Source organism: Catharus ustulatus, chromosome 12 (assembly GCF_009819885.2).
Source record: "Catharus ustulatus isolate bCatUst1 chromosome 12, bCatUst1.pri.v2, whole genome shotgun sequence".
Taxonomy (NCBI): Eukaryota; Metazoa; Chordata; class Aves; order Passeriformes; family Turdidae; genus Catharus; species Catharus ustulatus.
In genome coordinates this window covers 19516354-19533785 of record NC_046232.1, presented here as the reverse complement: position 1 = coordinate 19533785, position 17432 = coordinate 19516354, and the positions used below count along the sequence as shown (strand labels likewise).

The 17432-nt window shown below is 46.8% G+C and overlaps 1 protein-coding gene across 11 annotated transcripts in view; it reads left to right on the top strand.

Annotated features, from left to right (window-relative positions):
* MEGF11 (multiple EGF like domains 11) overlaps positions 1-17432 on the top strand; it is a 254601-nt gene that overhangs the window by 229663 nt on the left and 7506 nt on the right. For 5 of the 11 annotated variants that reach the window (XM_033070493.1, XM_033070491.2, XM_033070488.2 and 2 more), the window contains 3 exons: positions 4960-5078; positions 11761-11827; positions 16301-16357. The exons of 2 other annotated variants lie outside the window; for them this stretch is intronic. In XM_033070493.1, the coding sequence (XP_032926384.1) occupies positions 4960-5078; positions 11761-11827; positions 16301-16357 (243 nt within the window). Of the gene's footprint in view, positions 1-4959; positions 5079-11760; positions 11828-16300; positions 16358-17432 lie in introns of those variants that run through there. 4 more of the 11 variants (XM_033070496.2, XM_033070492.1, XM_042779663.1 and 1 more) reach the window with 2 other exon arrangements.

Below are 17432 nucleotides of genomic sequence, written 5' to 3'. Positions count from 1 at the left end.
GGATCAAAGCATTCTTCCTTCTTTCTATCCTCTGCCACTGCTGTGGAGAACAACTTCTCTTGACAGATTGTCTAAATTTTGGAGGATGTGATCTCCTTTTCAATGCTGTCATTCTTATTCATTCCTCTCTGGCCAATATCAAGGCCAGTGCCAGGCAGGAGATGGTTTTACTTCCTTCTGCTTTCTCCATTGTCTCTCTGCCCTCTGACTTCTTTTTAAATGGCCAAAACTCCAAGTAAATACAATCCCCTGGGGCAGGCAGAGGTTGGCCCAGCAGCTCTGCTTGCCCAGGCCTGCAGTGTCTTTTCCTTTCTGCTTTCTACTCAAATGTATGAGGCCCCTTGGTTACTCTGCTGTCTCAGAAGCTTTTTATGGACTCCCCTGCCAAGGATGTGCCTGGAAGGAGCCTCTCCCATTAAGCCAATGACAGAAATGCCTGGCTACACCTGGAACTTAATCATGGAGCTTCTCATGGCAAGGTGACTTCAGTCCTCGTGCCAGGGACACAGTCCTGCCGCGGCGTGTCCCACATCATGGGCTCTCTGCTGAACACCATGGACTAGATTCATACCTGGACCATTCAGCAGAGCATTCCTTCTTCTGACAGCTACAAATGGGGGGAAATCATGGATGTCCTTTCATTCCTTCTCATATTTGAAATTTAGCTTTTCTGGCTCTTGCTTAAGCTGCCCATTTGGGTAAGACACAGATGTTCTTCACGTTCCTCTCAGGTACAGCCACCTTTCCCAGAGCTCCTGATGCCATGTGATACTTAAGTACATGGGGAACAAAAGTATTTTGGAGATGGCTGAATTCCTGGATACATCCTAAATAGCTGAGGGATCACATCCTTTATCTGCACTGAACCTGGAGTGTCTTTTGGTCCTTGTGCTGGGAGTTTAGTTCTGGCCCTTGTGGCATTGCTGCTCTGTGCCAGGTCAGTTTGTAAAAACCCTGAATACCTGGTCCTCAAAATCAAACAGCACCAGCTCAGGGGGGTTTCAAGGGCATCTCTAGAAAGAAATGGGATAATGGTTCTTTCCTGCTCATCTCAGTCAGTGGTGGGGATGCAGAGACTGGACCTTTTCTTTCCTCTTACTTTCTTTGTGCAGTCCTTCTAGCAATAGAAATTGTATCACTCAGGAAGCTGCAGCAGAGTGGGGTCAGGCATCTCTTTCTGGAGGTCACAAGGACAGTTTTCTTCCTCCTTCCTCTTGGAAAACTCTGCCATCTGAACCTGCAGAGGAAGATTAAGAAAATAGAAACACACTGCTCCATCTTCAGCTCATTATAAATTGCCTGCAGGTACCAGAATTGTTTCAAGTTTTGGGTTTTGCCCTTTTTAGAAGGGCATTTAGCAATTCTAGACAAGAGTTTTTGAAAACTCCTTGCCAAATCCAGTACATTCCCCTACTGAGACTTGCAGTAACTGCCCCAATTTGGCCTCACCAATGTTCTTCTCTTCCATGGAGCAGAGAGGCAGGAAAAGGTGCTGATGTTCACCCTCCTCAGCAGAAAGGGGAGAGGTGGATGCTGAGACAAGCTCACAGAAAAGGAACATGTGGCTGGCAAGACAACACCTGTGTGTCTCAGGGCAGGTGTGCATGGGTGTGTTACAGACATGCTGAAGGAGAGCAGCAATATTCACAGGGGAACAGGGATTGCAACCTTCACCTGCAGGTTTGCCTGTGGATTAAAGGCACAATCCCATGTACTTTACTTGTCCAATGGATATAATCCCATGTAAACCCGTGTACTTTGGCAGCAATTCCACCTGGATGGCTGCAGCATCCAGCCCTCTGTGGGTTGTAACATTATGGCTCTGCTGAATCACCAGCTGGTATTTTGCCTGTTTACTCTTATTTGGGTAATGGGGGTGTTGTTTCTGAACAGAGTCACATTCACAGATCCTTAGCTCCTGGAGGCAGCAATTTCTTCCAGCACATTTATTTCTGGAGGATGTTTTTGGTCTTTGCATCCTCAGCTCTTGTGAGGCTGATAATCCGTGCATATGTGTGAGAGAGATTATGAGCAAGGGGAGCCCCTGGGCAGCCCTTGGACTCTTTTGCATTTGGGGATGAAAGATGTGGCAGCAAAACACACACTTTGCCCAGCACCAGAGGAGACAAAACCACCCGTGCTGGGAGGGCTTATCCACAGCACATGCATCTAAGGGCAAACTTTGCCAAATAAGCCTGAAATCAAAATGGTGCTCCCCAGCATGAGAGCAGTGCACTGCATCCAAAAAGATTTTAAAGTACAATTTGTTTAGTTCAAGGAGATGGGACCAGAAGGGAAAACTGTGTGGTAGTGCTGGAGAGCAGCAGAGATTTCTTAGTGATACTTTGACAAAGACTTGGCTGAAGTGAAGTTTGAGATCTTATCAAGATCTTAGCAAACTTTCTGGTATGGGTGAATCCTCTGCTGAGAGCCAAGTGCTAAGCAAGGCTTGACACAAATAAAACATCGTGGATCCTGAAGCCCAGACACTTCCAGAAATGATCTGCAGATGATGGGAGGTGGGAGGTGGCAGAGTGAACCCTCCTGTTTGGAGCCTTCAGCCGTCTCACTGACACTGTGTGGGCAGAGAAGACCCACACAGAGAGAAGGAAGCTCCATTTAGGAGTTGAGAAGTCTGGGTTTGTATTCACTGCAGAGTGCTCATTTATTCCCTTTTTTGTGGCTGGGCTGGTGCCAAGTTTCCACAATACTGTCCTGCAGGATGGGGACTGATGCTCTCTGTGGCACCCCACAGCCCAGGCTCAGAGCAGGAGCTCAGTCTAATTCCCTTCCTTTAGGCATTTAAGTCTTTCCTTACTGTTCAGACCAGAAAAAAATTCTCACCTTTGGGAAGAGAGAGATTATTTGTGGGTTGGGGTTTTTTTTGTTGGGTTTTTTTAAACAGGGATTGCATTAGATTTGAATTTGATGTATTTCCAGCCAGCAGTTACACGAGCTTCATGAATAAATGTGTAGAAAATGGACTGTGGTATCAAGGTAAATCAGCCTGGGTGGCTACTTAAGTACTGAGCAAAGGGAACTGTGTAGAAAGAGCAATTCTGAGTTCAGGGTGCTGCATGCAAGGGGGGGAAGAAAAGGGTTTGGGGGGATGTGTACAAGCTCAGGGTCATTAATTCAACACTGCTAAGTAGTGGAGCACTCTGGTAGAGTTTTATTTCGGCTCATTTTGGGTGCAAAGAAAAAACTGAGCTGGGTGAGAGCTCTCATTGTCTCAGGTGGCTCCTGGTGACATTGGTGTGCTCAAATCCCACAGCAGAGCCAGAGGGTCCTGGCTCTTCTCCCAGCCAGGATAAGGGAATAAGGGAAGGGGGAGGGCAGAGCTGACTCCCCCAACACTTTCAGGGCAGAAAGACCCAGACCCAGTGGCTGTGTTTGTCTGGGCCATGGGCTGTGGGGAGGGAGGATGAGCCCTCCAGCCAAGCCTCCTGAGCAGGCTCAAGGCTGTGTGAGAGCAGCTGTACTGGGGGGCACACAGTGACATGAGGGGTGGGTTCCAGCCCCAGTTCCCTCTGGCAGACCCCAGGAGAGATGTGTTTCCTGCTGGTTTGAGTGTCAATGTCACGGAGCTGTAGCGGGGGGAGATGGCAGAGCCCCGGCAGCCTGGCTGGCAGATGTTCAATGCAAAGGCTTCAGCTCTGGAATCACATCCTGATCTGAGATAATTTGTTAGCAGCAACTCAGGAAAACAGCTGAGACTCAAAGGCTCTGCACTTACCACAAAATAGAGCTGACCTCGAAAATCCCTCTGCGTGTTTCAGCAGAAAAGAAGAGCTGGCTCAGAGCTCACCTGCAGGAGCAGCTCCCCCCAGCCCTGAGCCACAGCCCTTATGTAAGAGACACCCTGCAGATAAACCCACTTCTTGGAAACAGGATATTGTGCACTAAATTAAGCTCCATCTCGATCTCCACAAGATGTCAGCAAAGCAAAGTGCATGTTCAGAGTGAGGAGAGCACAGAGGGCAGGGAGAGGAGGGTGATGGTGGCTGGGACCCCAGGGCCAGCAGGTCCTGCAGTGAAGGTGGTGATGGGCTCAAGCAGCCAGCCCAGCCTTTATTACCCTTTGACATGGATGTGCCCCCCACAACCAACCTCTCTGCCTGCAGTCTGAGCCCCTGCTTTAGTAAAACCCCTTCATTTGCTCCTTACAGGGTTTTGTTGTTTAAATGATGCTGCTCCAATTGAAATGTTCCATCCCCTCTCCTGATGGTACTTTGAAATATGTATTCATTTGTTATGCAGCTGGAACCAGATTGGGATTGATGTTTTCATTAGAACTGCCAGTATAAATGTGATGCCTTTCTTGGTAAATTATTCTGTTTGGTAAATGTGTTTATAACTTAAATTAAGGACATAGATAAAATGTCTCTGAGCATGCAATGTAACTGCCCAGGTTTGCCTTTCAGGGCTGCAGCTTTGATTTTTCAAAAACCTTTGCACACAATGTAAAAAAAAATGTTTTGGATTCGTTGGTACAGTTACAGCACCTTGATTTCTAACATTACTCCTGCTTTTGTAGCAAAAAGGTTTCATTTGTTTCGACTGCTCAGGGGCTCTTCCATAGGTTAAACTAAGGAGGCAGCAGGGTTGCAGCCTGAGTTTTGCCTCCCTCCCCTCACCTGCAAAGCAGCTGGACTGTCAGGAATTACTTTATTAACATCTTCAAGAAGATAACACTGTATTATTTAAATTACTTTATTAACATCTTCAAGAAGATAACACTGTATTATTAAAATATTTTGCTTTTTTTTCCTCTTATGTTTAATGCTAATAGTCAAGAGCTTCACACCACAATGCAGCATAGATTGCCTCTGCAGATGTTTTAGAACACCCAGTACTCCAACAAAGATTTCTAAACTAGATTGTCTCTACCATGTTTTCAGTTTCTTAAGAACTGTTGTGGCTTCCAAAGTATCTTGTGATGACTTGTTTTCTTCCCAGATATATCCCAAGGTAGCAGCAGTGTTCATTGTTTTTCCAATCCAAGCTACCACACTCTCTCATGTGGGGTGACTTCACGCTTCTTTCCCACTAATCTGGATGGAAACAGCTCCTGTAAGGTAGATATTACCCCACCCCACTGCAGCAATGTTCTTATCAGTTCAAGGAAATCAACTCCAGCAATGTCTCTCGGGCCCTGTTGTCTGCCAGCGTTATTTCAAACTCCAGGGCAGCATTCCTGACACCCAGACACTGAAAGCTTGGCTTTCCCCTCCCTGGATCATCCCAGTCTGGCAATGGGAACTGAGTCTCATGCCTGTCTGGGTCAGCAAGGCTTGGTGTCTTAGCAACTCTGAGGTATGTTTGCTTCTCAGAAGAGATAAATAACTCAATAAATACAATTATCCATTAACACAACACCAGTAAATCAATGCAGCATTAATCAGTAATCTCACTTTGCTGTTTCATTGTTCCCCACATCAGACACACAAATTCCCTGCTGACACAGACAAGCAGGAAGGTGCAAGAAGGTGCCTGGGGTGCTTTTGAGGACTGTCCTGCCTCAGCCAGGGACATTCTGGGAGCTCTGCTGTCACTCCTGGCTCTCCAGCAGAGCTGTTCCCACCCTAGCACTGGAACATCCATCCAGGAGCACCTTCCTTATCATTTGTTGCAACTGATTCCCTCAGACCATTCATGAACAAGACATGAATGAATTCATGACTCAATTCAGCACTTTAGCAGTAAATTTAGATATGGCAAATGGTAAAACAGCTCTTCCTTTGGAGCTTTAATAAGCTCAGATGGGGCAAAGCAGAGGGAGCAGGGGGAAAAGGAAATGCAGTTGATTTCATCAAGGATGTCAGCTTTAAAAATGATGGTATTTCAGGCTGTGGCACCTTAATCCAAATGTAACTATTCACTGGAATGCCATATGAACAAGATTAATGGAAAAAAAGACAGTATTGTACAGGACAGGCAAAAATATCTCTACATGTGCTCCTGTAAGTAATTTCTTGGTTGTTAAAAGAAAATCTCATTAAGTTGTAATAAAAAGGCTGGCTCTAGAGATCTCTCAGGGAAATGTTTAGACAGATGTGTAAATATGTTTTTTGATGTACATGGTCCCCTTGCATCATGAATTTTTGCTCCCCAAATTGAAAGTGCAAACGCTCATAATGTCAAATTTAGGATGAGTGTCCATCTGGACCACTAATCCTTTTGCAGAAATTTAAATGAATTCAGAGAAGGTCAAAGCCAGCACCTCTCCTGGATTCCCAGCCTGCAGTGCCATCTTCTCACAGAACTACTTCAGAAATTAACTGCTGGGAAGGTTTAATCCCCACGTGGTTCTTTGGGACTCGCCTGGAAGCTGCTCCCCCTGCTGCAGCTCTGGCCATTGCAGTCAGTCAGGTTGTCCTGGTAATCACTGAAAGACCAATAGAACTGGTATTTCCAGGGTATTTATCAAAATATATGGCCTGATATTTCCTTTAGATCTCCCACCATCTCACTTATTAATGAGATGCTTTGCAGTGCTGAATAGCTGAGGATGGCCAAAAATACACTTTGTCTGTCTGCAGCTCTGCAGCCAAGTAAGACAAAGGAGCATATAAAGCCCTAATAGCTGCCTTAACGAGTTCATTTCCAAATCACTTTGCCTGCTGCCATTCTCACTTTCTGCAGAGAAATGTGCACAAGTTGTACTTGGAGGATTCATTTCTTTATAGTGCCAGCTGGGGTCACAGAGGAACCAGCACAGATGCAAAATGAAAAAAGAATGCAGAGAACTCTCTGAAGTGCTGAGCCAGAGCCTGGGATGTGTTACTGTCCCTGTGCTCCAAGGAGAGCAGGGCTGGGGGCTCTGGGCTGGAGCTTTTCCTGTCCCAGAGCCTGGGATGTGTTACTGTCCCTGTGCTCCAAGGAGAGCAGGGCTGGGGCTCTGGGCTGGAGCTTTTCCTGTCCCAGAGCCTGGGCAGGGCACACAGGCAGGGCAGCTGGGAGCCCTGCTGCAGTTTGAGGAGGGTTGAGGAAAGTTTTCCCTCCTGTGATTCCCTGCCCTTCTCTCTTTTCTTCCCATGCCTTTTGCCTTTTCTCCCCTCTTTCCTTAGTGATCTCTCTACTCTTTTTTATTTCCATGTCCCTTTTCCTATTCTCTTTTCTGCCCCAACTCTACACATGTAATTCCTATTTCCTTCCTGCTCTCTTGTCCCATCTCTCTCCCATCTCCAGGATCCCTGGCTGGGGACTCCCAGCACTGTGTACTGACCCTGCTGCAGTTCCCAGGGTGGCAGCTCTGGAGGGAAGGAGGTGGGTGAGGTTTAGCAGGAGCTAAAGGGCCCAGCACTGCACTGGGGACAGTTTGTGACATGGATCTGTCTGCAGGGGATGGGAGCAGGGCCAGGCTTCAGCAGGGGGAAGGACTCACCTCCTCATTCTCCCTCTGCCAGACAGACATTTGGCCACTGCTCAGGTCCTGGAGGTGAACCACTGAAGCTGCTGAGAGACAAGCACCAGCATTAAACCCTCCCCAGTGTGTTTGGGGCCGGGTGGTTGTGCCAGTGGAGCACAGACTGGAACACAGGCAGGAGGAAAACAAGTGGGAGGGTGAGGGGGAGCCTATGAGAAGAGACTGAAAAAAGGCTTGGCTGCTTTTATCTGGCAAAATGAGCACTGAGGGGGAGCATGATTGCCATGTATAAATACAGCAAGGTAAACACCAGGAGGGAGGAGAGCTATTGAAGTGAGATGACAGAGCTGGCTCGAGAACAAATGAGGATGAACTGGCCATGAATGCATCGAAGCTGGAAATTAGATTTCCACCATCAGATCAGTGAGATTTTGGAATAGCTTCCCAGGAAGACTAATGGGACAAAGAAATCTGATTATGGTCAAATGGAGCTTGATCAGCTCTCTGAGGGATGATGTGCCTGGGTGTTTGCAGTAAAAGGCAGCTGGACACAGGGACTGGGGGATCCAAGCCCTCCCAGTCCTGTCCCCAAGCCTGTGCCAGGTGCCAGCAGGAGCTTGTAGGGCTGAGCTCCATCTCTGTGCAAGCTCCCTGGGAATGCATCTGCAGCTCTGAGGTTCAGGAGGAGGCTCCAGCATCTCAGTGCAGGTTTTACCTCCCAGCACTTTGTCACAAGTAACTGCTCTTCCCACAGGACAGAGCTTGGCAAGTCAGCTCAGGGGAAATTTTGGAACCATTGGAGTCAGGAGATACTTTACTGTGAGCTCCTACAAATAGGTTTGGCCTTTTTTCTCATGACATGTGCAGCACCAACTAGTAATGATACTGCAAGTTACTGAGGAGTTTCAGACATGAACTCAGGTGAACTTTTGCCACAGAATTACTGCACCAAAATTTTCAAAGCAGATAACAGAGATCACACACCTCCATACTTGTATCTTCACATCAGAGCTCTCATTGCTGAGCCACAGACCAGATTTCAGATGCTGAGGACCTGTTTTGCTCAGAGGGTGTCTGGCAGGAACACTCACAGAACCTCTCTCAGGGTTTCAAGGCCAGCTTTGTGTCTGAGTTTTTGAATTGTGAGTGAAGCAAAAGCAGATCTCACTTCTACCAAGTGCTGCAAAGTTTGTGAAGAATCCTCAGTGTAAAGGATGAGGTTGCTGTACTGGTCACAAGCAGATGGAGGATTCTCACCTTGAGCTTTTGCAAAGCTCATAATTCCACCCTCATCCTTCACAGCAAAAGTCCAGGTGTTGGTTTCTACAGACATCATAAAAATCAATTGCTATTAGATGTCCTGATTTTTTAAAGCCTGCAGTTTCACATCTATTAAAGGAAGTTCTAAATTCTACCTAAGACTTCACATAAAATTCGAAAATGCAAAACAGAGGTCACTGGAAATGGTCTGACTGGATGTCACCCAGCTAATAAAAAGGAATTCAGTACAGAAAGCAGCAGTTAAGTACCTTTGACTAAAACTTGTCCAAGAAAAAGGAGGACTGCAAATACAGAATGGCTGCAGAACATTCAGGATGGACATCTAAAACTGAGCAGCACAAGCTTGGACCAGGGAGAGCTGAAGTCAGTAGTTAAGGGAAGCAAATGTCAAATTATTGATTGCTCTCCTGGAGGATAAAGGTATGATGGAATTCCTGCCAGCACTTCTTTGCCTAATCACCATGGATTAAAAACCTGGGCATTGACAAATGGCTGGAGGTGATCAAGTGGCCACTGTCATCTATCCAGCTGTTTCAGACAGGCAGATAATGACTTTGCTTTACTCAGGCTGGTATCTCGTTGATCTTCAAGGAAAAATTGCCAGATATGAGGTAGTTTTAACCAAATTGCTAAAATTACCAGCCTGGAATTTTAATGGATAAATTTACTATGAAAGATTTCTTCCTCCAGAAAAGCAATTTCGCTTCACAGCAAAAAATTGAAGTATTTTCTGTCTTTAAAAGAAAAAAAATTTAACAAATTATAGTGTGTTAAGAACTGATAGTAGCACAAAAAGACAGCTATAATCACATTCAGAAAAACTGCATTCAGAAAAACTTAGAAATGTCCCAAAATCATTTCATTAAAAAAAATCAATTCTAGCCTGTAGCTCTTCATGCCAAATTTTAGGTTTGTGAGCTGATTTATAAACCCTGCAAACCTACAGCTTTTAATAGAAACCTCAAGACTTTAACAAATGTGCTCTTAGTGGTGCAGCTGGGTTGAAAAATCAGCATTTGTGTCCTGGCTGCAAGTTTTGAAGAGAAGAACGAAGCTGTGGGCTCTGCTGAGGAGAACTGGTGATGTCAAAGCTCGAATTCCTCCCAGTGACCTCATCCAAATGGATCTGCTCTTCATCCCCCTGCTACTGCTGGGCTGTCCAACTGCCCCTTCCCTCCATCCATCCATCTCTTCATCCATCTATCCCATTATCCATCCATCCATCCATCATCCATCAATCATTCATCCATCCATCCATCATCCATCCATCTCTTCATCATCCATCCATCTCTTAATCCATCATCCATCCATCCATCCATCATCCATCCATCATCCATCCATCCATCCATCCATCCATCCATCATCCATCCATCCATCCATCCATCCATCATCCATCCATCATCCATCCATCCATCATCCATCCATCCATCCATCATCCATCCATCCATCCATCCATCATCCATCCATTCATCCATCCATCCATCCATCATCCATCATCCATCCATCCATCATCCATCCATCATCCATCCATCATCCATCCATTCATCCATCCATCCATCCATCATCCATCCATCATCCATCCATCATCCATCCATCCATCATCCATCCATCCATCCATCCATCCATCATCCATCATCCATCCATCCATCCATCCATCCATCCATCCATCCATCCATCATCCATCCATCATCCATCCATCCATCCATCCATCCATCCATCCATCCATCCATCCATCATCCATCCATCATCCATCATCCATCCATTGACATCTATCTCTTCATCCATCCATCCATCCATCCCTCCATCCATCCACCCTCTGCTGTCTCTGTTTCATTCCCAGTTTGGGGAAGCACAGGGAGCTGCTGGATGATCCAGAAATGATTCCTGGGCTCTCCAGGCTTCCTGCAGAGCTTCCTCAGTGCCCAAGGACAGTGGGAGCACTGTGGGCACAGGGACACACAGGATGCTGTACCCCAGGGTGGGGTGGCAGAGCACTGAGGGCTGGTGGAAAGGACTGTGGAGGGCTGAAAATGCCTTTGGAATGTGGCTGTAGGTGCTGGGCCCCAGCTGGGATTTAATATCCCAATAGGTTTCAATACATCAGTGGGGGATTTGTTGCAGGTCTGAAAACCTGTTAAGACAGCGAAGCAAAAAGGAATGATAGATCAGGAAAAATGAAAGGTTGTAATTTTGAATATTCTCTTTCAATTTCAACCTCCTTTTTGTTCAGCATTTTCCTGTAAATACAGTAATATAGCAGAGCTGATTGCTTCCAAACACAGCAGGAGCTTCCCAGTCTGAAAGCAGACACAGGAGGGCAGTGATGGCTTCACAACTTCTCAGAAACAAGGTTGGGATTTGCTCTTGAATTGACAGCTCCTCAGGACCAGCTGTATTCCAGCAGCTGTGGCTTTCAAGGGAATAATGTGAGGAGCAAAACTCAGCAGTTTTAGCACCTACAGCAATTCCCAGACCCTCCCTGCAGGGCTCAGCTGGTGACTGCTCTTCTGTGGAGCCCCTTCTGCTCTGTCCCAGCCCAGTGGGGACATGCACCCCAAACAGAGGCCCCTCTCCTGTCACTGCACGCTCTGGGAGGTGCTGTCCCAGCAGCAGCACCTGGAGGGCAGCCCTGAACTCTCCTCTTGGCTGGCAGATCCACAGGAGCCTCTGTGCTCCATCATTGCCGAAGTTATTTTCCTTGAATTGAGAGAACTCGTGTTCCCCTGCATCTCCTCAGTGCACCCAGAGCTCAGCAGACCCTGGAGCTCCAGGCAGCCCCTCTGTGCATGCTGCTGGAGGGGCTTTGATCCATCCACCTCCATGGGTTAGTCTGGAGCATCACCCCACGTCCAAGGCATCGAGTCGTGGTTCCAAAGGAAATCCTGTGTTTCCCAGCATGTTTGTGTTCATGGCTTGGTGAAGTGCCTTTCCTTTGTGATTTTCCCTAATGCTAATAACAGCTGTCCAACTCACACAGATAAAGGGCTGAGATGGTGAGGCCAAGGCAGGAATCACCTCCCATTTTTATTCCTGGCATCCTTGGGCTGTAGACTGGGGTGGGAACTGTCTGTCTCTTCCAGCATTAACCCATTATCATACTTTTTGAACAGCTCAGTAACAAAATCCTTGACAGAGAAACTGCAGACTGGAGACCCTACAGCTATCTGAATGAACTAGGTCAGTAATTTTTAAACACTTTAATCACTTTAGTAGACTTTAGAGCAATTCCAAATCCAAATCAGCCTTTCATAAAGGCATTAACAATAATGAGGAATATTTGTGTTGTCTTTATTTCACAATCAGAATTGCCAGTAGTGAAAGATGGAGAATTAAAAATTGTTTCCTTTACCACAAACCACAGACTGGCAAAGCAAAGTCAATATTCATTTTAGTCTCCCTTCCAAGGTTGCTCTGTTGAATCACTATCATCTACTCTATAAATGTTTTTTTAAGGACTAACTCAGGACATTAAAAATTCAAATTTGGCTTTTTTTTTCCTTTTTCTTTCATGCTTAATAAAACTTAGCACTAAATACTGGCATCTTGATGAAGGTGTGGAGCCTCTGTGGGAGCTGGGGTGTGCAATGCTCCATTATCTCCCAGTAAATCATTCCGTGGCAATTCTGAACCAGCAGCCAGTGCAGCCAAGCCAAGAGTGAAGTTTAATTGCCTGTTCTGAGCTTATTCTTCCTGGCTTCCTGGCTTGAGTTTTAACAGGGTTTTTAGCAGCTCTTAGCTCAAATCCTGCCCAGATTTAGTGCTTTGGATGTTATTTGTTTTCCTATCTGAGCACTCAGAGTTTGGCTCGTCTGTGGCCAAAAGCATTTGCCCTTTCCTGTCCTGGGATTAGTAACATCTCACTGAAAACATGCAGGAGGAGGGAAAGTGCAACATTAAGGGATATTATGGGATTTCTGAGGTCGATTTTCTCACAGCTCACATGGCAAAGGAATGAACACAGGGCAGCAGCAGCATCCCATCCTGCCATGCCCCTGGGCCCACTCCAAAGAGGAGCATCCCTGCATCAGGAAAATCACAAACCTGTCAAGCTTCAGCGCCAAATCTTTTCATCCTGAACACCATCGATGTTTTCTGTGTAAAAAGCTGCAGAACCACTCTTGTGCTTCTTTGTATGGGGACATGGAGGGGGCTGTGTGTGAGGCTATCCACATTAATTTTCCTTTTACCATTTTGCTGCTTCTTTTGCACACTATTTGCTTTATTTGTGTTTAATTTGTGCTGTCCTGAGCTCCCCATATGCCACCTCTGTTCTGCATTCATGCATTTTATTTTACCAGCAGAAATGATGCTAAATGCCTCTGCAGCAAGAATGATCTAGAAGTGATAAATACTTTAGCTAAGGGGCCTCCAGCAAAACACTCAATTATTTCCCCATGGCATTTTGCATCCAAGATAACTTTTTCTTTCTTTTTTCAAACTAATTGAGGAAAATTAGATTGGTTTTCTTTCTCTTCAGTACCAGAATTAATGCCTGCTCATGCTAACTTTCATAATGTTGACTCCTTGCTCAGATCAAGGCCATTTTTACAAGAAAATAAAAAGTTTTCAGTTCCTGGTATTACTGTTGTGCAGTAAAAGCTACAGGTTCCTCTCATGGAAATTTCAGAAGAGAGTTAAAATCTTCAACTTTGAATTATAAACATAAAATAAAAGTCTAATAAGGTCACACAGGGAATCCTGACTTTCAAACTTCATCAAGCATGGAAGAGCCACAGTTAAAAATGTGTTCCCCCTTCTGATCCCATGATCAGCCCTGGTTTTATAACACTGATGCTGTTGGAAGAGCAGCCAAGCCTTGGGCAGGGCTGGATTCAGTTCAAAAGTTAAAACAGCAGAGGACAACTGCCCAGCTCCTCTGCTGTGACCCCAGGAATTGTCACAGACTGCAGATGGGAGTGAGCCAAGAAAAGAGGGAAATGGAAGAGAAATGGAAGAGAAATTTGGAATGGATGGAAACTCTCCAGTGGTTCCTGAGCCAGCGACACCTCCTGTGATCCCAAAGGATGGGAGCCAGAGATGAGCACCAGGCTCCCAGATGTGTCTGGAGCCCTGTTAGAAACTGCAGGTGTCCCAAACATGAATTATAGCGGGGGAAAGGAAATTTTAAGAATAGCCACGCCAAAATTAACTTGAACACTCATCTCCTAAAACCTGCAGTGATAAGGATTTTCTTAATTGCAGTGGATCTCATCAGAGCAGGTGGTTCACCTGCTTTGCAGGACTTTGTTTGCCAGGTTCATGTTCTTCCCAAGAAATGCAAGGACAAAGCCTGTACTTTTACTGCTGCACTTGCTTGTGAGCTTCAAACTCCAGTTTTTCAGAGATTGTGTTCAGTGCAGTCTGGGGAGGAGCACAGACAATTCCCATGAACGTGGGCTCCAGACACCAGAGTCTGGGGACTCTGTGGTGCCAAGAAGAGGTGGCTTTGTCACCCTCCTGTGTCACTGCCTGCCCAAGGCAGCCTGGTCCTTGTTTTGGGGAATGGCTTCTCCTTGCATTTCCTGTGTCATGTTGCAGAACTGGAATTGTTTGCCCTGTGAGTAATCCCTCTTGCAGTGGCAGAGCCCAGCTCCCAGCTCCCATCCTAGCAGGTGAAACTGCCCAGCCACTGAGCTGAGCTCAGGAAAGGTTCTTGTCTCATTATCTGGAGCACTGGGCACAGTGGCTGCAGGCAGGGCTGGGTTTTTCTGTGGTGGCTTTTTAGCAGACACTAAAGTGGGACTTGCAGCACATTATGAGTGACTCAAAGCTGCATTTATTCCAGAGGACCAAAGGCTATAAGTTTGATTCATAACTGACTCCATTTCTTTCTCAAAGCCAAAAGATGTGGAAAACTATTTCCAGCTGAAACTCTGATTTCACCAGAGATAATTTAGCTTCAACTTAAACCTGGACTTTAGTAAAATGCCAGATCCCTGGCCTGTTTAGGACTTTTCCACATTAACTACTTTTGCAGTTTAAAAAATAATGTGTCCATTATTCATTTCACCTCCCTGAAAGTCAGTGAATACAAAACAATGGGTCATAAACCCACAGTATTATAACAGATAAAAGAAAAAAACTCAAATTACAGGGAATTTTGGTTTGGGAAGGGGTTGTGTGGCCCTCCCAAGGGCAATGCACCTCCCCTTTGTTCCCTGCCACTGCTTCTGTGTGGGTACAGCCCCTTCCCCTGAGATCTCTCCAGTGCTCCTCTCAGCCTTGCTCCATGGGGTGAGCCCCAGATATTGCTTGGACATTGCTGCCCCTGGAGATTTGCTCAGCCCAGGCAGGAGCATCCCCAGGGGTGGCCTTGGGGAGCCCCAGCCCCGTGGCCATGGGCCAGGGGATGAATTGATTCCATCCTCACTCTGAGCAGAACACAGCAGGGAAAGAGCACAGAGCTCATCCTGCCCAAAGCCCCAGCCTGCCCTGCCCTCTGCAGCAGGGTGAGTCTGGGAGCTCCTGGTGCAAAACAGAGCAGAAGGTGCTGGAATGGACTGGGGTTATCATGGCCAGAAGAGCCCTGTCACAGAGAGCCAGTCAGTGCCCCCAGCCCCTTCCCTGTGCTCAGGGGAGGGCACTGGGAACCAGAGCAGAGGGTTGGTTTGTCTTTGATGTGCCAGTAACACATTTATTGTCTAATTTAGTCATTTCCCTTATTTAGCAAAAGAAGAATGAAGCTGTCATGAAAAAGGGGCTGGTACAGCATTGCCCATGGCCATGACAATTTTCCTGCAGAGGTCTGAGGACACACAAGGACAAATAGCTGGGAGACCTCTGTACACACTGTTTGCAGGGCTCTTTTCCCAGTGTAACTGAGTTACTTGACTGGGAATCCCATAAGCCACAAGGACATTTCTCAGTAACCAAATTTGTATTGATTGTCCCAGTCAATAGGAAATACCAGACTCTATAGCTAAAGAGATTTAAAGGCTTACATTAGATTTTCCTTTTGATTGATATCTAGGGTAATTTGCAGGAGTTAAAATGGAAAAGGTCCCCTTGCCCTTCTGTCTCAGCTTCTGTGAGGAACAGCAAGTTCCTCTGGAGCTGCACAAGGCAGAATTGCAGACAGAATTTGCTGTCAGCTCTGCTGCTGGTGCTGTGCTGTCACAGCACAGTGGTCACTCAGGGACTGTTGTCACATCAGTCACTGAACTGTGCAAATTCACGAGCAAAGTGATAGTAGCTGATTTAAGAAGATTGTACACAGCTTAGAGTCTAAGGCTGTGAGTTAAATAACACACTCTCCACAAACAAAACGAAGCCTAAAATTAGTCACAGAGTGCTGCAACACAACCTGCAGACCCAGATTGGGAAGGGCGTGGTTTAGGCTTCCTTCACACCATTCCAGTAATGAATGTCTCAGCAGAAGGTTTTTATCCTGATCTCCTGATGGATGGCAGTTCTTGGTAACCCTGCTGCAGAGAGCTCTCCCTTCCAGGGAAACTCTTAAGCACATGCATAATTCCAGGCTCCCTGCTGGAGCTGAGTGTGTGCTTACAGCTGAGGATGTGCTTAAGAGCCTTCCTAAATGAGGGCCTTGATGTACAATTTAGAGGGAAGAATATATGCTGCTCAGTAGTCAAAGCAATCCAATTTGCATAAATATTTATTTGTTTTCCATTATATATCATTTTTATGCAGGTGCTTGTGGGATGGATAGACGTCAGAACACATACATAATGGAAAAAAGCTTCAAAGGTATGGTATCCAGAGCTGCAGAACCCTGCCCAGGTGTGAGGAGGGTGTCCTAGAAGAGGTGAGATAGGAGCCTGGCAGGGAGGGACAGAGCCAGCACCACACCAGCTGCCTGCCTGGCTCCCAGCACTCCTGGGCCACCAAGTCTGGATGCAAAGCTCTGCAGGGCCACGGGCTCTGCAGCACAGGGTGAAAGGGAGGGCTCAGCTCAGGGCAGGAGGGGCAGCTGGAGCTGGCCAGGGCACACTCAGGTAGGACCCACTGGCCACCAGCAAGGGCTCTGGGGGAGCTGCTGGTGGCAGAGTGCTCTGCTGCCCTGCTCTTGGCTCCTGGCCATGCTGAGCTCACTGAAAGCCCCTAGGAAAGAAACTGCCCCTGCTCGTGCCCTTTGCTGAGAGGGATTTAGAGCAGAGCTGGAGAAGAGCCTTCCCTGAGGTGGAGGTCCCCTCACACTGGCACCAGCAGCTGTGGGCACTGACTCCAGGGCAGGGCTAAAACAGGATCTCAGATCAGTCAGGAGCACAGGGCTCAGAGGTTTTTGTTTCACTTTTCCTCCACGTTTACACTCGAGATACCCCAGTGAGTCTGGGCCACAGGAACACTTGGCACGGTGGTTCCCACTGCCCCTGGCTGGGGTTTGGCACACTCAGCTTGTGCTCCAGAAGATTGAGCAATCAATCTGTCTCCTGAGGAATAGGGAGCTGTCAGGCTGAGGTCCTGGATCAGAATCCAAGGGAATGTCCCTCAGTGACCCAGGAGGGAAACACCCCACAGCCTGTCCCTGCAGTGCCCTCGGGCTGGTGCTGGCTCAGTGTGGGGACAGCAGCTGCTGCCAGACCCCCCTGCTCTGCCATGGCCACACCTCTGTCCCAGCTAACAGGGAATATCGAAAGCTATTCCACATAAAAAGCATTAACCAACTTATAGCCAGGCCTAGAGATCAATATTCACTTTGTAGCTGCTGTTCTCTAAAGACAGGGATGCAATATGTGCTAGAACATCACCTTACCACACAGAATAACCAAAGGAAACCAAGCATCCATGACCAACTCTTTGTTGATAAAGCTAAAGCAAAAAT